Source organism: Schistocerca nitens, chromosome 3, assembly GCF_023898315.1.
Source record: "Schistocerca nitens isolate TAMUIC-IGC-003100 chromosome 3, iqSchNite1.1, whole genome shotgun sequence".
Taxonomy (NCBI): domain Eukaryota; kingdom Metazoa; phylum Arthropoda; class Insecta; order Orthoptera; family Acrididae; genus Schistocerca; species Schistocerca nitens.
Window position 1 is genome coordinate 348,761,824 of NC_064616.1, and position 25,564 is coordinate 348,787,387.

The 25,564-nt window shown below is 39.0% G+C and overlaps 1 protein-coding gene across 1 annotated transcript in view; it reads right to left on the minus strand.

The window, feature by feature from the left end:
* Nucleotides 1–1,238: 1,238 nt before the first annotated feature.
* Nucleotides 1,239–25,564, minus strand: part of LOC126248303 (putative hydroxypyruvate isomerase) — a 41,605-nt gene continuing 17,279 nt past the window's right edge. The window contains exons 2-5 of the mRNA XM_049949170.1: nt 20,646–20,757; nt 17,610–17,782; nt 5,581–5,700; nt 1,239–1,537 (exon numbers count right to left, since the gene is read on the minus strand). Of these exons, the coding sequence (XP_049805127.1) occupies nt 1,350–1,537; nt 5,581–5,700; nt 17,610–17,782; nt 20,646–20,757 (593 nt within the window). The 3' untranslated portion in view covers nt 1,239–1,349. The remainder of the gene's footprint in view (nt 1,538–5,580; nt 5,701–17,609; nt 17,783–20,645; nt 20,758–25,564) is intronic.

The following is a 25,564-nucleotide window of genomic DNA, read 5'->3' on the forward strand; positions in this document are numbered from 1 at the left end:
TTGGCTGGAGTGAGTACAGAGTGGACTCATGGGAGGAGAGATTTTGGGATGAGCCTACATATCTGTGTAAGGATTGGAGGTTATGCTGGAGTTTTGGGATAAGATTACTGTGGTAGGGCTTGTAGGTGGAAGTATTGGACAGTTGGTGGATACTTGCTGTAAGGTAATTGCTGCAATTCATCATGACAGTGGTGGAGTCTTTGTCTGCAGGGGTTTTATGTGTGCATATCATCAACCAGCTGTTCACCTGTATGAATAACCACTGCCGAACTGCAGTTGAGACCAGAATTGACCACCTGGAACATGCTTGACTTCAATGGCTGCTTCACAGCCCATGTCATTTGCAACCCCCCCCCCCCCCAACACCAGTTTCTCTGACTTCACAGCCCATGTCATTTGCCATTTGCACCCCCCCCCCCCAAACACCAGTTTCTCTGACTTAAGTAGATGGGAATTGTCCTTGAAATATATCTTTTGATACGGTAACTCTCCAGGCCTCAACCACCATGCCTGTCTCCATTCTCCCCACATCACTTATTCTGCACTCATATCCACCTCTCCTCAGTCTGCCTCTTCTTCTGTTATATCTCCCCCTTCCAATCCACTTCTCCATGGCATTGTGCACTGTGCACAACTCCCCCTGCCTATGCCAGAATGAGCTCACCAGTGTCATATACTTATACCATTAGCTTACTGCCTCTCTGTCCCATCCATCAGCTAACATTCCCCAAATGTCCCTCCCATATCTTGACTCCTGTCTCCCCTCACCCTAGTTGAGCTGCAATGCTGGCACAATGTAATCGGCTGGGACAACATAGCTGTCTGTGTAGGTGTATGTGCAGTCTGTTAGCTCTGAAGAAGGATTTGTCCGGAAGATTAGCAACATACACTGTCTTGTTTATGTGCCTATCGATGACCTGATGCCTCAGATATACAGTGACTTGTTACATTTACCGCTTTCATTATTTATGTTCCACCAAGGACTTTCTTTTGCCATATGTATTCTCACTTGATTTGGAAATTTACTCCGATTTTTTAAATGTGGCTTATCTCAACAACGCTTAATCATTCATATTTTTCTCACAGACGTCTCAGATATTTGATGATGCAGACACAAATTTTGGATGTTTGTCATTGAAAGGCCTGTAATTACAGTGAATAGCAACCCGATAGATGCATTATTTATAACTGACAAAATTATTTAAAGGAATCCAAAATAGCAAAAGAAAGTAGATGAATTAATAGTTCAAATTTTTATTACATATATTTTCATGCTTTGCAATTAAAAAATCCCAAAATAGAAATATTTGTTCCAGAAAACACCCCTACAAAATATTTTTCAACAAGAATTACTGTGTAACTCTATAATTCTGAATCCATTTCAACCCTTCTCTTGTTCCCGTTGCTGGTTTGTACTCCAAACCAATCCAACCATCATAACCATTATCTTTTAGAACATCAAATATGTAGCTGTAATTTACTTCACCAGGTGTGTCAGGTTCATTTCTGTTGGGCACTTGGGCAATCTGGATGTGGCCTATGGACACAAGAAATAATTAATATGTTGAAAACATCATTAAGCTAAAATACAATATGGTACACAGATAATCTAAATGTAAATTTTACATTAGTTCTAAGCAATCACGCAGCCAAAAGCTTCATAATATGTTCACATTCTTAACTTTTTGATGTCATTATCTGAGGTAATGCCACATGTTTTACCAGCAATATCAAATTCTTCCATAACTTTTTTTTTCATACTTTATATACAGGTCTCTCTTTCAAGAGTTGTCAAGCACATTTTCTCTGGTGTTTCAGCACATATTTGCAACTTCATTTTTGCGTTGTGCAGCTGGAGTCAGCCCAAACAAACAGTGCTCATCACTTTCATGCGATGTCCAGTGTCGTTGGGAAGCATTGGTTTGTTTGCCATTACAAACAGAATTACTTTTAAAACAGAATTTTACATGCCCATTCGATAGAGCAGTCTCAGATTACTCTAGTTTTTTTAACATGTATTAATAGGGATAGTAAAACTCGAAGAATAACCTGTACTCCGGCAGTGACAGCACTGTTGCATTCCTCACTGACTGCTACTGCAAAGTATGCAGCACTACTGAGTCACTGCTGGCATGCTGTTTTTTCTTTGTGTTTCGCTGTCCCTGTAAATACATATAGATAAAATGAATATCACTATAGACTAAAACGGGCCCGCTCTATTTCATGGGTGCATAAAATTCCACTTCAAAAATAATTTTGTTTGTAATAGGAAACAAACCAATGTTTTCCATCAACAATGGGCTTTGCATGAAAGATGTGAAGAGTGCTATTTGTGTGGGCTGACTCATACTACATAATGCAAAACTGAAACACCAGAGTAAATGTACCTATTGTTTCTTAGGAGAGACACCCTGTATATTTCTCAATACTATGACAAATTTGTAGGAACGATTATAATTTCCAATTGCTGCCACGAGTACACTACTGTTCATTGTACCAAATATAAAGACCACTGCACAGAATACATGCTATCTGACATCTGGCTGTGCATCTGAGGGCATTTCCTTCTGCATGCCACAAGATTAGATAAAGTGTTCAATGCCACATTCACAATCAGCTGTCAAGCTCAGCTTGCTATTGCTCTGTATATTTCCACAGAATTACTCATTCCATCTTGTTATGTGCTTTTGCATATCTTGTTATATGCTTTTGCATTTTCATTGCTAATTTTGAACAGATAACTGAAGTCTGGAGTCAACCCCCCAGTTCTTCAAACAAATGAAGGACAGCATCCTATGCATTACAGAGGCTGTGCCATGAGTCATGCTTCATAATTTTATCTGATAATAATTTTTACAGATTCTTGGACTGTTATAACAATATGCTTTGGGCTGGGATTTGGTACACTCTTGGCTTATTGAGACCCACACCATGTTTTTAATCAGCCCAGCACTAAAAGTCTAATTTTGACAGGTTGGTGGAATGTGTGTGGCACCTCCTGCTTCTCCATTATGCAGGTAGTTCTGTTTGACAAAACACCACCGCAATGAAGAGAGGTGTTGGGCAGGACTCCTCAGCCAGTTCTTTTTACATATTGCTGTGGCTCAGAAGTACCTGCACATGAACCCCAGCTCCCTCCTTGCACACAACTATAACAGTTGGTGGAGGTATGTACATAAAAATGTTTCCTTCTATTGTCACAGCATACTTTCTCAGCTTGCCCATGTTGCCCAAAACCAAAGTATGTTCACATTGTGCTATAACTAAATGCCAGCCAGGACACTTTGCTACTCCCACTTGATAGCAGTGAATCAGTTCATGGAGATTACTTTTAGATCACCAATGGCATGCAAGAAAAGAGATAATGTGTTTTTCACACTGAAATTTAAATCTTTTTTATCTAGAACTCAATTTGCTTATAGAGGTTAGATTTGACTGGTGCGCACAAAGTTAGCATTATTAACAGTTCTGCAGTAACAGCTGTGGGTTGCTGTCCACCATTTCCTTGAATAACTGGGATGGTTGTTGGAACAGGACATGAGTTTCAATTAAATTAACTGCTGTAGAACATGTCATCTGACTGCTGTTTCCCTTACTGGCTATTTAAAATCTGCTGATGACAAAGCATCTTGCATTCACATCACACCTCACAGTGGGCACTGTTAACATTACTCTGTAAAATGCTAAGCAACAGCACTTTTGACAGAGTACAGTGCATCTGCAATGCCTATAGCCAAGCAGCATATTACAGCTGATGTGGAAACACTGTAGCTGCCATGTAATAAATATCAAACAACAAGTAGTTTTAAATCAGAGTATAGACTTTCTTACATCATACAAAGATATTTCATCAGAATGAGTAAATGGATGAAACTGTGTTGGAACAGGGTTCAACTATACAAACAAAATTTTAACCATACTATTACAGAGATTTAACAGAAGTCACATAATCCTGTTCTACTGTTATTGGTATTGTGATACAGAAGTGTAAGGCATATATAAAAACCAATCCTCATCCCTACAGGCCAGAGAAAGTAACTTATGCAGCTCTGGCACAAAGGTCAGCGAGAGAAAGATCCAATAAAAAGTGATTGTACCCAATTTTCATTGTTGTGCAGCTACGCAAAAGCTACAGATCACAAGAACAAAGGCGTGGGGAAAACAAAACTGTCAGTGGACTGTGAAATAATAGAAGTCTGTTATATAGGATGATGAGTCACAGTACATGATGTGACAATAAGAGGCACCTGTGTGGTCCTGGAAAATGCCTGGCAAACAGCACTTGCCTAAGTATGACACTGTGACTGTGAAATTTGGTGACAAATTTATGGTCACAGATATTTACCTGTTTTAGGTTCAAACGATTAGTTTATTATTTACACCACAAAAAGAACAAAGATGTACTTTGGAAATTTGTGGTAAGGTCTTATAGAACCAAACTGCTGAGGTCATCGGTCCCTAAGCTTACACACTACTTAATCTAACTTAAACTAACTTATGCTAAGGACAACAGACACATCCAAGCCCGAGGGAGGACGCGAACCTCCAACGGAGGGGGGGAGCTGCACGGACCATGACAAGGCGCCTCAGACAGCTCGGCTACCCCGTGTGGCAAAAGATGTACTTATAAACAATTTTTGCAACACCATGCTTCCCACATTGTGGCAAAAATTGAAACTGCGTCTTTTCTGACTTACATCTATTACAGATCAGTGAAAAGAATTCCATAGATATTAAATACTGTAGTGGTAGCAACCAAAGAAGGTGTTACAAACTGTTACCCACAGGTCTTCAGTCTTTAGAAAACAATGATTGTCACATAACATATTGGAACATATCAACTGAGTCTCACAGGGATGAAATCCAGTTGGCAATATTAGCTTGACCACATGCAGGAGAGGGTGAAATTAGTTATCAAAATTGGTTGCAAATATTAATTACACTTATATGGTTGAGGCTGAAATTTTTATTGTTATTGTTGTTATTATTATCTTCTTTATTACAACTAATTATTATCTAGACATAAATGTCTTTCTATCATTGACATCAATTTCATGGTTGACATATCTACATATTATAATTTAGATGTCTTGTAATTGTGTGGCAGTGTTTCAACTTCACTCTAATCTAGATATGCATCTTAATGACTACATAGATGACTATACTTATTGTGTTAACATCCGATGAGCAATTCAAAACCCATACCAATTAATAAGTGACATTAAATACAGCTGTGTGAAGAGTATATCACAATGAAGAGCAAAAAATAGTTCATTATTCTCCATGACAAACTTCATTATCTCACCTGTTCTGTTTATTCAGAAACAAAATCTTTTAAACTAAACCTAGAACAACTGTAATAAACCAAGTACTGAATTAGTGCAGTAAACTGTCCTTCAGGAGAACCCTAGAATAAATCCTAGTCTGGCTATCATAATTTAGGTTTCTCGTTAACTTAAAGCCCTTCAGTCAAATGCCTAAATAGTTTTCAAATAGCTTTGTCAAAAACTAGAAAGTGCTGTATAAGTGCAGAAAAGAATAATTTTTATAGTTATTTATGTAAAATAATTAATTACATACCAACATATGGTAGGGCCGTTTTAATTGTGTGTGTCAGGTCACCTTGTAAGTGTTGAACATGGAATAAATCCATCATCAACCTTAGATTTGGACTATTTATTCTTCTGACAATGTCCAGCCCTTAAAGAGAAAAAGATACTCTATCAGAATACCATCACATCTTTTTATCCTAATTAAACTTGCAAATAGTTGACATATTATTTTATTTTATTACAATAAAAGTAACCAGCAAATAAATGTTTGCAATGCTGTGCAAGCTTCTTCATATCTGAATAACTGTTGCAACCTTCATCCGTTTGAACCTGCTTGCTCTAGTCATGCTTAGGTCTTCTTCAACAAGTGCAGTTGTGCCACAAATTTCTTTCCTCCCAAGAAATTATATTTAGTAGCTCCTCATTAGTTACAAGATCTGCCGATCTAGTCTTCAGCATTCATCTGTATCATTGCATTTCAGAAGCTTCTATTACACAGCTCTACAAAATAAAATTTTTTTTCGTTGCCAGGGAAGTTTGAACGAAAATGGGATATTGTTATGATACTCATTCCGAGTATATTTGTACTTTTTCCAAATTGGCTCTGGTTTTTGAGATATAGGTTATTTGTGGAAATGAGAGTTTCATGTGGATAATATCGACTGCAGGGTCCATATATGGTGTAATGTATTTGCTACCTGTTTTTTAATTAGTGATATTGTACTATCTTTATTAAACAATTGTGCTCAGGGAGTGCATCTGTGTGGTTGAGGATTACATCATGCAAACATCACACTGTCAGCATGTGTTAAGTCCTGTTGTGCGGTGCGTGTGTTGAAGATATTGAGGGTTGTGCAGATTTGAATTCGGCGGTACTCGACATTCATTTGTTGGCCGAGGTAATCCCCGCAACAGCCGATAGATAGCGTTCAGTGTAAACAAGAAAAATGGCGAAGGTCGAAAGTCACACACATGTGCAGTGCAGCTTCAAGGAGATAGAACCTTTTCATCGTGACGTAGCAAATAAGAGGTGAGTATTCATTTCACACAAAACAATTAATGATGTTTGTTGGATGTGATTGACATGCAAATACAAGAAAGTTCTGCATAATATGTAGTATTTGTGCAATTTTGTTTTAGGAAAACATGAGTTCTTCAAGCCGTCTTTGCGTGAACCATCCAGATGAGTTCTGCTACATTTGTGGTGAATACGTTCTTCAAAAGAACAGGAAGAATATCACTCCTTTTGTGAAGGAAGCGTATCTGGCATATTTCGGAATTAAACTTGGAGATCAAGACAAGGCGTGGGCACCCCATAAAGTTTGTAAATGCTGTGTGGAGTGCTTACGGCAGTGGACAAAACGAAAAAGGAAAAGCTTAAACTTCGGAGTGCCTATGGTATGGCGAGAGCAGAAGAACCATACAGATGATTGCTATTTTTGCATTGTTAATGTGAAAGGTTTTAATAGGTTCAAAAAACGGAAGTGGGAATATCCCGATTTGGAGTCAGCAAGAAGACCGGTGGTGCACAGCAACGATGTTCCTGTACCAACCTTCACAACATTACCCACGCTAACATCATCAGATGACGATGTGCACGGCGAGGAATGTACAAGTAGTGGTTAGGAATACGAAGGACGTGAGACACAACCCCAGCAGTTCGACCAGAAGGAGCTCAGTGACTTGATACGAGAACTCAATCTTTCAAAGCAAGCATCAGAACTCTTAGCATCCAGGCTTAAGGAAAAGAACTGTCTTCATCCAAGTGTTAAAATAACAGCTTACCGGACGAGAGAAGAAAACCTTCTTCCATACTTCCATTCTTCCAGGTATATTGCAGCAATATACCTGGACTTTTACTTGAATTGGGGCTGCCGGAATATAGACCAGAGGACTGGCGTCTCTTCATAGACAGTTCCACTAGAAGTTTAAAATGTGTTCTCCTACACAATGGCAATCGTTACGCATCTATTCCAATTGCCCACTCAACAAAACTTTGTGAAGCATATGCTAACATCAAGATGGTTCTGCAGAAAATTCAGTATATGCAGCACCAGTGGTTGATTTGTGTTGATTTGAAAATGGTGAACTTCTTGCTTGGACAACAAAGTGGATACACAAAGCACCCATGTTTTATCTGCATGTGGGATAGTAGGGCAAAGCACGAACGTTGGAAGCAGAAAACATGGCCTCCAAGGGAACATGTGGCTGTTGGTGAAGCAAACATCATTAATGAACCTCTGGTTAGTAGGGACAAGATTGTTCTTCCACCATTACATATTAAGTTAGGACTAATGAAGCAATTCACCAAAGCTTTAGACAGAAATGGTAATTGCTTCACATACATCTGCAATACGTTCCCTGGACTCAGTAGTGAAAAACTTAAGGCAGGAATATTTGATGGTCCTCAAATTCGCAGGCTCATCAACGATACCAATTTTACAAGTGTCATGACTGTCACTGAAGCATCGGCCTGGAACAGTTTTGTCGCTGTTGTAAAATGTTTTTTGGGCAATCATAAAGCTCCCAATTACGAGGAACTGGTCAAAAACATGCTCACTAACTTTCAAAACTTAGGAGCTAACAGAGCATAAAATTGCACTTCCTTCACAGCCACTTGGATCGATTTCCTCGTAATCTAGGTGATTTCAGTGAGGAACAAGGAGAGCGGTTCCATCAAGATATGAAAGGAATAGAGGAAAGATATAAAGGAAGATGGGACAGATTATTGCTGGAATCTGCAACGTGACTGTTCTGAAGAGACCTATAAAAGGAAAGCGTGCAGGAAGCGGTTCGTCATGGACGGAAAATGATATACTTATAGAGAAACTTTTCAATTATGTTTTATACGTGGACAAATGCCTATCAGGTTTTCATAGAAGCTATTTATAAAGATTATTTTCTTTTTTCATTGTAGTTTGTAGCGCTCGAGTTCAGTATTAGCAATTTTTTCTAATTTTTTGAATAAATCATGCATTATCTCAAAACCTAGAGCCAAACTGCATAAATGGTTGCTATATTCGTCCTCAGCACCACTAACCCATCCTAAAGCCACTCAAATATCCTTGGCAAGAAAATGAGTGTTGACCAGTGTTATCTTATTGTCTGAACTGCTTACCTTTAATGTTTCACTTCTACATATACAGATGGTGGTAGTATTGTGTACGCAAGGTATAAAAGGTACCACATTGGTGCAACTGTCATTTGTAATCAGGTGATTCATGTGAAAATATTTCCAATGTGATTATGACCGCACGATGGGAATTAACAGACTTGGAATGCGGATGGTAGCTGAACCTAGATGCGTGGGACATTCCATTTTGGAAATCAATAGGGAATTCAATATTCTGAGATCCCCAGTGTCAAGTGTGTGCCAAGAATACCACATTTCAGGCATTACCTCTCACCACAGTCAACGAAAGAGCCGCTGGCATTCACTTAACGGACGAGAGCTGCACTTGTCGGTGCTAACAGATGAGCAACACTTTGCAAAATAACTACAGAAATCAATGTACAACAAATATATCCATTAGGACAGTACAGTGAAATCTGGCATTAATAGGCTAAGCAGCAGACGGCTGATGCTAGTGCCTTTACTAACAGCACAACATCGTCTGCAGTGCCTCTCCAGGGCTCGTGACAATATCAGTTGGACCTTGGACGATTGGAAAACTATAGCCTGGTCAGATGAGTCTTGATTTTAGTTGGTAAGAAAGGGTGGTAGGGTTCAAATGTGGTGCAGTCCCTATGAAGCCATGGACCCAAATTGTCAGCAAGGCACTGTGCAAGCTGGTGGTGGCTCCACAATGATGTGAACTTAGTTTACATGGAATGGACTGGGTTCTCTGCTCCAACTGAATCAATCAGTGGCTGGAAATGGTTATGCTCGGCTACTTGGAGACCATTTGCAGTCATGCATGGACTTCATGTTCCCAAACAACGATGGAATTTTTATGGATGACAATGATCCTTCGGGCCACAATTGTTTGCAAGTGGTTTTAAGAACATGTTGGACAATTTGAGTGACTGATTTGACCACCCATCAAACATTTATGGGACACAATCAAGAGGCCAGTTTGTGCAGAAAATCCTGCACTTGAAACACTTTTGCAGTTGCGGACGGCTATAAAAGCAGCATGACTCAATATTTCGGTAGGAGACTTCTAGCAATTTGTCGAGTCTATGACACATTGAGTTGCTGCACTATGGTGGGCAAAAGGAGGTCTGACACAATATTAGGAGGTATCCCATGACTTTCGTCACCTCAGTGTAAGGCTACAAATACCTTCAGAAAAATCTCCCTAACATTTAACAGTTGATGTCAACAAATTCTTCTTTTTCAGAAATGCTTGTCTTGCATTTTATATCCTCTCTACATTGGCCATCATCAGTCATTTTACTGCCCAAATGGTGAAACCCATCAGCTTCTTTTAGTGTCGGATTTCCTACTCTACTTCCCACACCATCATGTAATTTTTATTTGACTACATACTATTATCCTTGTTTTACTTTCATTGGTGTTCATTTAATAACCTCTTTCATTCTGTTCAACAGCTCTTCCAAGTTGTTAGCCATCTCTGTCAGACTTACAAAGTCATAAGCAAACATCAAAGTTTTTATTTTTTCTCCCTGAACTTTCCTTTCCCTTCTAAATTTCTCCTTGATTTCCTTTACTGTTTGTTCAATGTACAGATTGGATAACATCAGGGACAGACTACAACACTGTTTTATTTCACTGTTAACTATGGCTTCCCTTTCATGTCCTTTGACTCTTAGAATTACAGTGTGGATCCTGTACAAGTTGTAAATAATTCTTTGCTCATTGCATTTTGTCCCAGCAACTTAAAAATTTTGAAGTGTGTATTCCAATCAATATTGTCAAAAGCTTTCTCTAAATATACTGATGCCATAAACATAGATTTGACTTTCTTAAATCTACCTTCTAAGATAAGGTGTAGGGTCAATATTGTGCCTCACATCTTCTTACACTTCTCTGGAACCCAAAATGATCTTCAGCTGAGTTTGGTACCCACCATTTTTTTCCAGTCTTCTGTAAATGTCAGTATTTTGCAAGCACAGCCCATTAAACTGATAGTTCTGTAATAGCTCACACTTGTCAACACCTTTCTTATTTGGAGTTGGAATAACATTCTTCCTTAAGTTTGAGGATACTTTGCCTGTCACATATATCTAACATACCTAGTGGAATAGTTCTTTCAGGGCTGGCTCTCTCAAGAATATCAGTCATTCTGAGGGAACATAATTTATTCCAGAGATCTTCTTTCCACTTAGGTCTTTCAGTGCTCTGTCAAATGCTTCTAGCAGTATTGTCTCCCCCATCTTATCTTCAACCACTTCTCTTCTCTTTCTATAACACTGTCCTCAAGTTTTTTTCTATCGTATTCATCTGGGATCCAACTACTGCACACACAGGCATGTGCTGCCATCTCTCTTGCCACTGGCAATACCGTTGTGGGAGATAGTAGGAAAACAGTACAACAATATTGTAAGCGAACTGAGTTGTTGTTAATTGCACATCCCACAGCCACCATGGTAATACATGGTGCCAGCTTTGCCACTAGTTGTGTGAAAGCAATCAGTGCTGCCATTGCGGGCACCAGTTCTTCTTCCACAGGTCACATACCGCTGATTTTCAGAGCAGTATTTTTCCATTGGGTGGCTATAAAGGACATCACCTGGCCACTTTGCCCCAGTCTGCATCAGGAGTCATTTAGATCTGAGTATCAACTGCATCTTGCTGGCTCCTCAATTGGAGCTTCCCCTGTCCTGCGCAGTCATTTGCCCTCAGCCACGTCTGAGAGTTCACTCCATGTCTCCTCAGAGTTCTCCATGCCGGGCCTGACATCCGCGGCACCCATGACCCATCAGTATGCAGCTCACAGTCGTTTCCAGATTATGCCGGCCATGTATGCAGCCCATCTGATGGAGCTCGTCTCTCTGATCATTTGATGCTTCCATCTCACTAGATACCATCATCAATTGTTCAGAGCTGCCACCTCACTGGACACCATCTCTGACTACCCAGGTCTAGCACCTCATGGACTTCAAGTACTGACTGTCCTTTAACTCTACTGATCTCCAACAATATGGCTGCATCAATGTCTCCCTTGGAAGAACTCTTCTAGTATGTCAGTCACTATCGGTGGATTGGATTTGGACTCATGTTTGAGTAACTATGTTGCTGTAATCAGTTTAGGAGTGTAAATAAAGTTAATTTATTCTTGCTACCTTGAGGCACATTTGTAAGTGTCGCTCTCTCAGCCACAACACAAAAGTTTCCCTTGTGCAGCCCTTCTATACTTCCTTCCTTCCAGCTTTCAGCTATTCCTTCTTTACTTAGTCATCTGAGTGCTTGGTATTCACACAGCTGCTTCTATTTTCTCCATAGGTCAGTTTAATTTTCCTATAGGCAGCATCTATTGTTGCATTAAAAATGATATTCCATATGTTACTAATGTGAATATTTCTGAACCACAAGATTTTTGGATGACTGCGTGATTTATTCCATAATTATATGTTAATGAATGTTCTTGGTAGACTAAAAGGAAATTTAACTTTGCATTAAAAAAACTGCTCCTAAGTCTCAGGTTCTCAGCACTGGGCTGGCTCATGTCCTCCAATGACATTAACAAACCTGAGGCAAACAGGCTGCAAAATTTCTTTTAGAGCAACTCTTGTTTTGTATTAGATTTCCAGATAATGCCTTTCCCCTCATAAAGGCTTTCAATGTATTATTGCCACCAGTCTGTTACTTCTTTGGAGTGAAATAAGGTTTTGTGTCATTAATCTTTATCCCCATTTCTCATCATATGTATGAAATCTTTATGTATACTACATCATTTCTTCCTACAGTTACTAACTTTATGAGTCACTAACTTTTCCTCTGACATCTGCACTTTCTGCTGTTTTCATTTCTGGGCAATCAATAATGTTACAGTTTTCTTCAACATTCTGCGTCTTTCAATATTTATTTGTTTGAATTAAATTATTTTACAGGTTATCCATGTTTTCTTTATTGCCTGTAAGATTAAATCCATGCCATGAAGGCAGACATCAGAAACATCAGGCATATGGGCTGACTAGGGTGGCTGAAAGGTAAACACAGTTCTGCCAAAAGCAGAGCACATGGCAGGTATAAGCCACAGGTAAGAGCACTACAGTTTTTTCTGAGGTTAGAGAACCCAGGAACCACATTTATTTTGTGAAAATGGCTACCAGGGTGAAAAAAATTATATCCACAAAATTAAGTGCTACACTTTAGAAAGGTCATAGTCGATAACCACATATACCAAAATGTTCATGACAATGAGATGAATTAATTGCCACTAAACCAGTGTAGCAGTACTATTATTGTTACAAAGTTAATGCAAATGAATATACCCTCTGTTTAATAACTATTTAATGCACTGAACTATCTACATAAACAGTGCATCAAACATTAGCTGAAGATGTCAGGTAATGCCACTGAACATCTCAAACCAGCCTGATTAATTATTACTGAATACGCAAATTATGCGAAAACCAGGAATTCACAACAGATACACAGTACATGAACCAGGACAGAAAAGGGAGGCCATTTTTTATCTTTCCTCTGATATGCAACATGTGACTTTGTGGTAATTTAGGTAATTAATTATGTCAGCATTTAAGAGATGTAGGTAATTTGGACTGGGTGCCTCTACTGTAATATCCGACTGCATTACCAGAACGAGAACAGAAAGGATCTTGAACTGAATATGTCAGTCCTAATGTAGTATATGTATTCCAACATGTTTCTGCATATTTATTAATGAGTGCATGAGCACTTGTTTTGTAACTTAGTTAATTATTCATGTACTGTTCAAGGTGTATTGTTTTGCAAGGTCTCAGAAGGTCCTGTCAAGGGAAGTGCTTCTCTTAGCATCTGTAATTATGCAATAAGTGTGTCTAAATTTGAATAATGGTCCATTTTATTAACTGGCAGCTAAATGGCAAACTGAGGGCACAGAAATGGAGCACTCAAGATCTTATGCATTTGATTGTCAATTCTGCAGGCACTTGTGTCAGTTGACAGTGTGAATTTTTAAGTGATTGGTTCTTGGCACTGGGCCTGGGTGTGCTTGAAGTATTCTACAACTTTGTTCAGACTAAGCACAATTTAAGCAAAGTGCGTGCACAGAATTTGTATTACTGTTACGACACTTTAATTATTATGAGGGAACTTTGAACTTAGAGGTTTTTCCAACAGTTTCAAGTGATTGATTTAAAGGGGTAGTAGAGATCTGACTTTTAACACTCATGACTTAGATTTTGTGCATGTTTGCCATGATGTACTAAGATTGAAGAAGCTGCTTGTAGAGTACCGTAAGTACACCATTCACAGTGTGTTATCAAAGTGGTTTAAATAAACCTGATTTCATTTGAAAATTATAAATTTTAGTTTGGCCCACTACATTAACCCTCTGGGATTTTTTGTAGCATTCATCAATTTTTAATCATTTTTATTTACGTAATTCCGCAATTCTGCCATACACTATCTGACCAAAGTATTAGTGGGCATTATTAGGGATGTATCAATGCTTTGCCATTACGATGGCATGAACTCTGCAGGGAACACTTTCAATGAGGTATCTGAATATCTATAGAAGAATAGCAGCTCATTCTTCCTCAAGAACTGATACCAGAGAAGGTAGTGGTGTTGGACATTGGAATCTGGAGCAAAATCAACATTCCAACTCATCCCAAAGGTGTTCCATTGAGTTCAGGTCAGGACTCTGGGCAGGCCAATCAGTTTCAGGAATGTTATTGTTCATAAGCCATTGTTTCACAGATGCTATTTTATGACAGGGTGCACTGCCATCCCGAGACAGTCAGTCATTGTCTCCAAACTGTACCACTACTGTATGCAGCATACAATGCTGTAAAATGTGTTCATACCCCTCCACATTTAGCATTTGTTTAAGGGCAATAAAGGGAACAGCCTCTTAACACAAAAAGTACCCCCATACCATAATATTAACTCCTCTGTACTTCACTGTTGGCACTACACGCAGTGGCAGGTAATGTTCTCCAGGCATCTGTTAAACCCAAACCCTCCCATCGGATTACCACAGGATATAGCTTGAGTCTTTACTACACATCATTCATTTCCAGTCATTCACTGTCCAGTGGCATCGATCTTTATGCCACCCCAAGCATTGCTCAAGCACTGACTGCAGTAATATGTGGTTTATGAGGAGCTGCTCAACCACTTTATCCCATTCTTGTTAATTCCCTATGCACAGTCACTGTGCTAGCTGTGCTTCTAGTAATGCTTTACACCTCATGACTGATTTCTTCTATTGATTTTTTCCCCCAAATTGATTTTTCCCCCAACCTTCTGCAGTGACTGATGGTGGTCTCTGTCTGCTAATACATGTAGTGTACCTGGTCCTGGTTTAGCTGTGATTGTTCCTTCACATTACCACTTCACAGTAACTTCGTCAACAGTCAACTTGGGCAGCTTTAGAAGGGTTGAAATGTTGCTCCTGGGCTTGTTACTCACATGACATCCTCTGTCCTGTCCACATTTGAAGTCATTGAGTTCTCCTGAATGACCCACTCTGCTGTTATTGCTTCTCTGCTGACAACACAATACTCCCCATCTCTTTTTTATTCTGGCTGGTCTGTCTCTTGTGACATGTAGTGGACAATTATGCATTACATAGGGGTGACTGCATACTTTTGAGCACATAGTGTTTTTACATGTCTGAGCAAAAGAACACTTGTATATCTGCTGCAGAGTCTGCATGATAGCAGTGTGTGACCCAGCCCTAAGATAGTGTGTTTCCTGATCACCCAGAACTTTATTTATTTATTTATGCATTTCATTTAAAAAAGGGGATGAACCTGTCATGACTTCAGTTTTCCCTTTGATACATACCAAATATCTTCAACTAGACTACTTGGAGTATTTTTGTTGCAATTCCTGCTTACAGCCTCTCACAGTATAAAATTTATCCCATCCCCACTTATAATTTTTGCATTTTCTTCTGTATCTCACCCTTAATTTCTATGGAGTTCACGTTACACTTTATTATTACTTTACACTTTATTATTACTAAGTTACAGTCTGAATTAAAATCACCACATGCTATACTTTGTAGACCAGTATCCAGCTTCTGAATTCTGGTCTAGCCATGAAATTATTCAACTGGTATCATTCTATATTATCTTGTCTGAAAAGAGTGTTTGCTATTACTAACTGTAACCTTTCACAAAATCCTAAATGTTTTTTTCTCCTCTTTCATTCATTCCTCCTACTGTGTAAATCCTTTTATCCTCTCATAACATAATGTAATGGTTTCATACTATAATTTTCTGTCTGTTTTGTATACTTTATGGGCTTCTCAATTATTTCATATGTTTACACCATTACATTAATGTCTGTTGGCAAAGGGAACTTGATACATGTAAAATTTTTGTTGTAATAATTTTTTATTGTATAGTTTTAGAATATTTCAGCCACTCTGTGACCTTCATTCCCACATTTTTCTATTTTTGCTTTTGTTACACTATACACTGTTGACAGGGCGATCACTCATGGAAGTGTTTGACTGCATATAGGTCTCCTTGTCTTAATTTTTTTCTTTTGATAAACCCAATAACATCTAAACTGCTTAGTGAAAGCTAATGTTCACCACATATTCACTCATTTCGCCAAGACAGTGTTACACAATTTCTGTATGTCATAAGGAATTTTTAAATGGATGACTGAGACTCATTGTAATAATGCTATGAAAAGCTGTTGTTTATACTGACAAAGGTGGCCACAATGTTGGTATCACAGATTTACTTTAAACTTTGTACATCTTTAGTGGGTCATCAAAACAACATAATATGCAAGTAGTAAAGTGCACTACTCTGGCATTTCTGAGGAAATCGAAGAGAAGTTTTATGTGTCTATTATGTAACTAACATATCTGTACATAGGTGCCAGAGGCCGGCTGGGGTAGCCGAGCGGTTCTAGGCACTACAGTCTGGAACCGCACGACCGCTACGGGCGCAGGTTCGAATCCTGCCTCGGGCATGGATGTGTGTGATGTCCTTAGGTTAGTTAGGTTTAAGTAGTTCTAAGTTCTAGGGGACTGATGACCTCAGAAGTTAAGTCCCATAATGCTCAGAGCCATTTGAACCATAGGTGCCAGAGGTTAGAGTTCATGGTAGTCAAGTGGTTAGTGTTCAAGTTTCATAAGATGAACATGTAAGAGGTGACGGTTTGATTCCTGCTCAAACCTTCATTTTATAGTACAAGTGTGAATTCTGTGATATTCAAAAAATTCGCATGTACACTATTCGTTCTTGTTACACAGCTATGTCTCACTGCTATGCAGATTAATTGCCAAATGGGGCCAGCCTGTGTGTCTGCACCTTGAAGTGTTGAGTGCAAAGTAGTTCCAGGTACCTTATCAGATTGCAAGTGTGAGGGATTTCACTAATCACGGCAGGCATACATTTTGAGGAAAACTCTACACATTGCTTCATTTACTTGTCAATAGTTATAAATGTGTTTGTTCTAATAATTAAATCTAATTAAAAATAGTAAGTAGTCAAATAACATGAAATTCACTAAAACTTCATGCAAATACACGTGTCTTTTATTATTATATTACCTCTTAGATGTCATATAAATTGAACAATGTGACCGGTGATGAAAGAAATATAGATTAAAAATTATGTTTGAGCAGGAGATGAAACTTCGCTTTGGACACATTTGTCTTACGTAACTCGAACGCTGCCCACTTGACCACCATGAACTCTAGCATTCGGCGGCTACGCCAGTAACATAATAGATGCATAAAACTTCTCTTGCCTTTTTCACGGAATTACCAGAGTAATGCACCTTACTACTTGCACATTATGTTGTTTTAATAGCCTACTAAAGGATAGGAAGTTTGATGTAAATCTGCGATCCCAGCGTCATGGTCTCCCCTTGTAATTTTTTTCCTGGAATGCTGACTAATAGCACAAAGGCATGCAAACATCAATATATGACCTGAAAGTGTCGAGTTCACTCACCTTTTGAAAAATTATTCATGTAATAGTTTGGAACAGAATGTGGATTGATTGGTTCAATCAATCCTACAATACCCTCTTTCTCGAACAAAGATGCTGCATACTTAATGTTTTTCTCATAAATGTCGTCATTCACACCGCTTGGATTTTTAGCATTTCCAGACATCACATGAATCCTTCAACAAGAAAAAAAAAGAACCAAGTGATCAAAAACAAACAATTTACAATGATGAACAGAAATTGTACTGCAGGGAAAAGTTTAATATGGTAACTATCACTACTATCTCTAACCCGAATGAAAGACATTTATAATATAGCCAGAGAAAGAAGTAGTGTACTTGTACATCACGGCATCACTTTTGCAATGGTGCTGTTACTAGAAACAAACTTCAGGGAAACATTTAATGACAGAGCCATGCGAAATTTGAAAGCACTGCAAATGGAGACAGTTTGCATTTTAACCAACCTTGCAGATGACAGTGGGATCATTGACAGGGTGTTTAATGTATGTAAGGAGGGAAAAAATAGTATCTTTCTCAATTCTTCTTAGAAAACATATTCTCTTGTGGTGCCTTCCACTGGAGTTTGACTAGCACTACTGCCCCACTCTTGTACGTATTAAACAAAACCATGGTGATATCCACAATTATGTTTTGGACCTTCCTTGTCTGCTCTATTAAACCTATCTAGTAAGGGAGTCAAACTGACATGTTACATTCAATAACAGATTGAACATGGGTTTTGTAAGACACCTCTTTTGTGGGTAAATTACGTTTTCTTAGGATTCTTTCATGAATCTCAATCTGGCATCTCCTGTTCCTACAACCAGTTTTAAGTGACTGTTCTACTTTAGGACACACACTCCCAGTTTTTTTTTTTCTTTTAGTAAAGTCTACAGTTAAACACATCTGTTTGATAATCCATCTTCTAATTTCTCTGTACACATGTGATGTTCAAGTGCCCAATGATAAACTGTTGCTACATGGGGAAAAAGTTCTTTTGTATTAAATATATAATTCTTACAGGTCCAGCAGCCTTTCCAAGATCCGTTATTTTGTTGTTAATACTACAAGAGAAAAGAGAAGTGGTAGTATGATATTCCGCACTGACACAATTTTGGAAAACCAAGTTATGTATTTAGGCCTTCCCTGTGTCATCCTCCGTTTAAGTGCCAGTGTGACCATGACTGATATTTTTATATAAGACTAAAACATCTTGAGATTTTTTGTCATGTTGGTAGCAAAAATTTCACAATCAAATTCACTGACACTCATTATGGCTTCATACAACTTTAGATTTGTCAACAAATTTTTGACTTTGTGTACACCTTTGATGAAGCTCTTTTTGCTTTAGTAATATATTTTTAACATGACTGTTGAACCATGGTGATTCTTTCCCATCTATCATAACCTTGCCCAGAACACATACACCTACAGTATATGAGACAATACATTTGATTTTTGCTGATACTCCTCATTTTCACCCTTGCAGATTAATGTGTGATGCTGACTGTTCAGCTAACTTGCAATCACTTAGCAGCACTTAGCAGCATATTCTGCCACTGGTGATCAACTCTGCTCTTGGCTATGGTTTAGCAGTGATCTTTCATTTGGGTGGACAGCTAAGGGGTTGTGATGTCTACATAAAGTGTTGTGCATAAGAAACAGCATGGCTGGTTCAGGATATGACTGCTTTTACAGGTGGTACTGACTCTGATAGGGTAGAATATCCCTATGATGGGACTGAAGTATGATTTACTGGGTGGGTGCATTGGACAAATCGCACACCTAGATTTTCCACAGGGGTATGACCCTTGTGCTAGAGGTTGGGACTAGGTGGGGTGCGAGAATAGACTGCGATAGTTCGTAGACTGAGTATACAGAGGTCACCACTGTGGAAATTTTGGGAAGGATTGTGGATAAGATGTTCCTGGTGAAGGACAGGTAAAGTTGTTCTGGTCGGAGGTCCCAAACTATGTTAAAGAGCAGAGCTGACTATCCAGTGGTAGAACACACTGCTGAGCACAACATGCTCGACTTCAACGGCAGTTGCTTCACAACCCCCAACACCATCTCCTCTGAATTACTTAAATGGGAAGTCTCCTTGCAACACATCCTTCTATCCTGTAATACTCCAGACCTCAATCTTTGCTACGCCCTGACCTACACCGACCTCCACCCCTGTCTTCATACCCACCTACTTCAATCATTCTGCACTCATAATCTCATCTCCCTCCTCTTCTGTTGTAACTCCCTCTCACAATACAGGCCTTGACATCACTGTCAGTCCACACAACTCCACCTGCCAGCACCCAGAACAAAGTAACCAGTGCCTATTCTTATCCTGTGCACCTACCACCTTGTCCTTCCATCTGCCAACCACTCTTCTCCATCTCTCCCTCCTGCTCCCCGCATCCTCTCTTCAGTCACCCCAAGTGAGCTGCAGTGCTGGCACAATGTAGTCAGCTGGGGCAATGTAACCATGCAGGTGTATGTTTATTCTATTATTCTGAACAAGGATTTATCAGAAAGCTAGCAATGATTTCAGGCTTTTTCATGTACCTATCGACAATTCAATCGTTCTACTATATGGTGAGGGATCTTAACTCCTTCAATTATTTATATTTCAGCAAGGGCTTTCCACTGCACAAATTTCTTACAACCACATGTGGTTATCTTAATGTGAGAAGTTTAGTTATACATGCAATGCGTGCAGACAATGTAGTGCTTTTCCAAGTCGGTTTCACAAGTGCTTGACCACGAGAAGTAGTCGAAATTAGCTAATTGCATGATTTAATAAAAATCATGTTACAGCCTACTACGAACCATGTTTATGTTTGTGACACGAGCTGTGTCAATACAAACTATACAGACAGAAGATTTCTATTGGTAATTAAGAGCTGAGTTTCAATAAAAAATGCCAAATACTCTCATTTCCAATATATATTCAGGACCATCATCAGCACTGCATGCTGCATTCAGCAAGCCTAGCACCAGGAAAAGCAAGCACAAAAAAGACAGGAAGGCATTCATTACTTACCGTTTACAGTGAAGGCCTTTTGCATATTTAACTGCAAGACTGAGGCTTTCTTTAAACTTCTCCTCCTGTCCAGGAATTGCTGCAAACCCAAGTTCTCCTTTACTTGGGTCACCTACGAGAAGTTTGTTCAGGGTTTGAGTGCTGAATACAACACGATTTATTTGACACAATTGAAATAAAAATTCATGATAGTAACAAGAAAACTATACAATGAAATAAAGCTTATATTAATGCCTTAACCATATTTAAACTATTAGCCAATGTGAAAAAAATTAATTAGTCCTGCTGAAACATGTCACCCTATCTGCCAACAGTCAAGCCTGATATTCTTGTGTTAAAGAGTGTGCCTGGAAAATGAAAGGTCACAGGATTGAATCCAGATTGCACCACAGAATGTATCAGTCTGGCTTTATCCTAGCTTTTACATTTCAAAGATGTTATTCCTATAACACGTAGTTCAGATTCTTCATTACTGGGATAGTTTGGGGATATGCAACTCATTGACATGGTATCTATTCGAAATAATTGCACCACGTTTTTGAGCTACACAGAATTATTCTCAGCCAGTGAGGAGAAACATTTAAATTGAACCAAGTTGTTTTCTTTCAATGAAATACAAACTCACTGAAATATAAAATGTGATGTTCTACATCACAGGAAAGAAAAGGTTAAGGTTTAACATCCCATAGATAAAGAGGTCATTAGAGACAGAGCAGAGATTCATTTTAGGGACGACTGGGAAAAGGAACCATCCTTGCATCTTATAAATCAAAGTTTTATAAGAGAAATATTTTCACATGTCTTCAAACACAAGTAGGAAACCACATGTCAAATTGTAATATTGTCCTGTATTGACGGTAGGAAGGAAGAACTCTTCTAAATAGCTCACTCACTATAGGAACTACAGCACATTGTGCATCATCCCTAACCAACAGATCTTATAATAGTCAGTACACTTCAACAGCAAGCGTGACAAGATAACAAGTTCCCATCATATCTTTTTAAGGTATTTCGTAACTCATGTCATAGATTTCAGTACGCTCTAGAATACTGCAAAATGATATTCCCTTTCCCTCTCTTTAAAAGTGTAAAAACAAGTTGCAAATTTTCCAGACCTATTTCTTTGTTCAGGACATCTACATCTACATCCATACGCCGCAAGCCACCTGACGGTGTGTGGCAGAGGGTACCTTGAGTACCTCTATCAGTTCTCCCTTCTATTCCAGTCTCATATTGTTCGTAGAAAGAAGGATTGTCGGTATGCTTCTGTGTGGGCTCTAATCTCTCTGATTTTATCCTCATGGTCTCTTCTCGAGATATACGTAGGAGGGAGCAATATACTGCTTGACTCTTTGGTGAAGGTATGTTCTCGAAATTTAACAAAAGCCCGTACCGAGCTACTGAGCGTCTCTCCTGCAGAGTCTTCCACTGGAGTTTATCTATCATTTCCGTAATGCTTTCGCGATTACTAAACGATTCTGTAACGAACCTCGCTGCTCTCCGTTGGATCTTCTCTATCTCTTCTATCAACCCTATCTGGTACGGATCCCACACTGCTGAGCAGTATTCAAGCAGTGGGCGAACAAGCGTACTGTAACCTACTTCCTTTGTTTTCGGATTGCATTTCCTTAGGATTCTTCCAATGAATCTCAGTCTGGCATCTGCTTTACCGCCGATCAAATTTATATGATCAGTCTATTTTAAATCACTCCTAATGCGTACTCCCAGATAATTTATGGAATTAACTGCTTCCAGTTGCTGACCTGCTATTTTGTAGCTAAATGATAAGGGATCTATCTTTCTATGTATTCACAGCACATTACACTTGTCTACATTGAGATTCAATTGCCATTCCCTGCACCATGCGTCAATTCGCTGCAGATCCTCCTGCATTTCAGTACAATTTTCCATTGTTACAACCTCTCAATAGACCACAGCATCATCTGCAAAAAGCCTCAGTGAACTTCTGATGTCATCCACAAGGTCATTTATGTATATTGTGAATAGCAACGGTCCTATGACACTCCCTTGCGGCACACCTGAAATCACTCTTACTTCGGAAGACTTCTCTCCATTGAGAATGACATGCTGCATTCTGTTATCTAGGAACTCTTCAATCCAATCACACAATTGGTCTGATAGTCCATATGCTCTTACTTTGTTCATTAAATGACTGTGGGGAACTGTATCGAACGCCTTGCGGAAGGCAAGAAACATGGCATGTACCTGTCAACCCGTGTCTATGGTCCTCTGAGTCTCGTGGACGAATAGCGCGAGCTGGGTTTCACACGACCGTCTTTTTCGAAACCCATGCTGATTCCTACAGAGTAGATTTCTAGTCTCCAGAAAAGTCATTATACTCAAACATAATACGTGTTCCACAATTCTACAACTGATCGACGTTAGAGATATAGGTCTATAGTTCTGCACATCTGTTCGACGACCCTTCTTGAAAACGGGGATGACCTGTGCCCTTTTCCAATCCTTTGGAACGCTACGCTCTTCTAGAGACCTACGGTACACCGCTGCAAGAAGGGGGGCAAGTTCCTTTGCGTACTCTGTGTAAAATCGAACTGGTATCCCATCACGTCCAGCGGCCTTTACTCTTTTGAGCGATTTTAATTGTTTCTCTATCCCTCTGTCATCTATTTCGAAATCTACCATTTTGTCATCTGTGCAACAATCTAGAGAAGGAACTACAGTGCAGTCTTCCTCTGTGAAACAGCTTTGGAAAAAGACATTTAGTATTTCGGCCTTTAGTCTGTCATCCTCTGTTTCAGTACCATTTTGGTCACAGAGTGTCTGGACATTTTGTTTTGATCCACCTTCCGCTTTGACATAAGACCAAAATTTCTTAGGATTTTCTGCCAAGTCAGTACATAGAACTTTACTTTCGAATTCATTGAACGCCTCTCGCATAGCCCTCCTCACACTACATTTCGCTTCGCGTAATTTTTGTTTGTCTGCAAGGCTTTCGCTATGTTTATGTTTGCTGTGAAGTTCCCTTTGCTTCCGCAGCAGTTTTCTAACTCGGTTGTTGTACCATGGTGGCTCTTTTCCATCTCTTATGATCTTGCTTGGCACATACTCATCTAAAGCATATTGTACGATGGTTTTGAACTTTGTCCATTGATCCTCAACACCATCTGTACTTGAGACAAAACTTTTGTGTTAAGCCGTCAGGTACTCTGTAATCTGCTTTTTGTCACTTTTGCTAAACAGAAAAATCTTCCTACCTTTTTTAATATCTCTATTTATGGCTGAAATCATCGATGCAGTAACCGCTTTATGATCGTCGATTCCCTGTTCTGCATTAACTGTTTCAAATAGTTCGGGTCTGATTGTCACCAGAAGGTCCAATATGTTATCGCCACGAGTCGGTTCTCTGTTTAACTGCTCAAGGTAGTTTTCAGATAAAGCACTTAAAAAAAATTTCACCGGATTCTTTGTCCCTGCCACCCGTTATGAACGTTTGAGTCTCCCAGTCTATATCCAGCAAATTAAAGTCTCCACCCAGTACTATAACATGGTGGGGAAGTCTACTCAAAATATTTTCCAAATTATCCTTCAGGTGCTCAGCCACAACAGCTGCTGAGCCAGGGGCCTATAGAGACATCCAATTACCATGTCTGACCTGCTTTAACCATGACCTTCACCCAAATTATTTCACATTTCGGATCTCCGTCAATTTCCTTCGATACATGCAGCGAATAATCAGAGGAGAACTAATGAAGTTGGACACAATACTTTCAGCCCGCAAATTAAACTACTGTCTCGGTAAAAGCACCCCAGCTGAACATCCGAAGGAAAGTCAAGTCAGTTCATTTTAGAGATAAGATAATTAAAATCCTAAACTCTCCTTATAGCACAACCTCGCATTTGATGTAGAACAGAATCAATATACAGATCTAAAAGTGGGAGAAGGGGAGCATCATAGACTTGGAACAATAAACAGACATGATCCAAAAATTCTAGGTTGCAGCCTCTACAGGCAATTTTGAAGCAATCTGAATTGTATGAGAACCAATCAGAATTATAGTAACAAATTACTATGCAACTATGAGCTACACAGAAATCCATTAGGTTTCTTTGCCAGCCTTGTAATAATGACTCAATCATATAACATTCAGTGGCAGTGTACTGGATCTTCTCCTCCCAAAAATATTTTACAGGGGTTAAATACGTAAAGTTCACACTGATTAATTAAATAGATTTCATGTAGCATACTACAGCAAACAGACACAAACTTACTTTTGAGCCCGATTTCTCACTGCACCAAATTACACAATTAGTGCTTTTTATTTTCAAATTGCCCATCACATCATAACTGCATAGTCTTGAACATGTCTCATGAGTAGAAACCATGTCACAGTTTCAATCTCCTGCTCCATACATAAGAAAACATCTAATGCATTGTAGTAATCGTAATGTGAACCAACTTTTTTGGAAAATATCACTGCTCAATACCATCATTCCTCTTTTCTGTCCCACTGCATATCATCACAGAGTCAGTCTGTTACCTGTAATGAATGTGAGGTAGCAGGTGTAATGAATGCTAATTAGCAGTATGAATACTATTAAAGGTTCCATTCAACCTTGTTCCAGAAAACAGGTCAAGTAATTGAGCCAGCTGTAAGTACAAATAATTTCATTTTTCATCACAACATGGTGGAATGTGTGCAATGTACCTAAGCATTTACAATTTACAGTTAGGAAGGACTAGTGAATCCATACTGTCCTACATCTGGAGTGCCAAAAAGAGCCATGTTCTGGAGACTTCTTGATACTTCTAGAGAATTCTTGTAGGTGCAGTAACACATTTGAATGTAACCAGACTTGTTTTTGGCTAGTAAGATGGAAATAGAATATAAGAGAGATGCCTTCAATTCAGCAGGAGTAAGAGTACCAGAGTGAAAGCA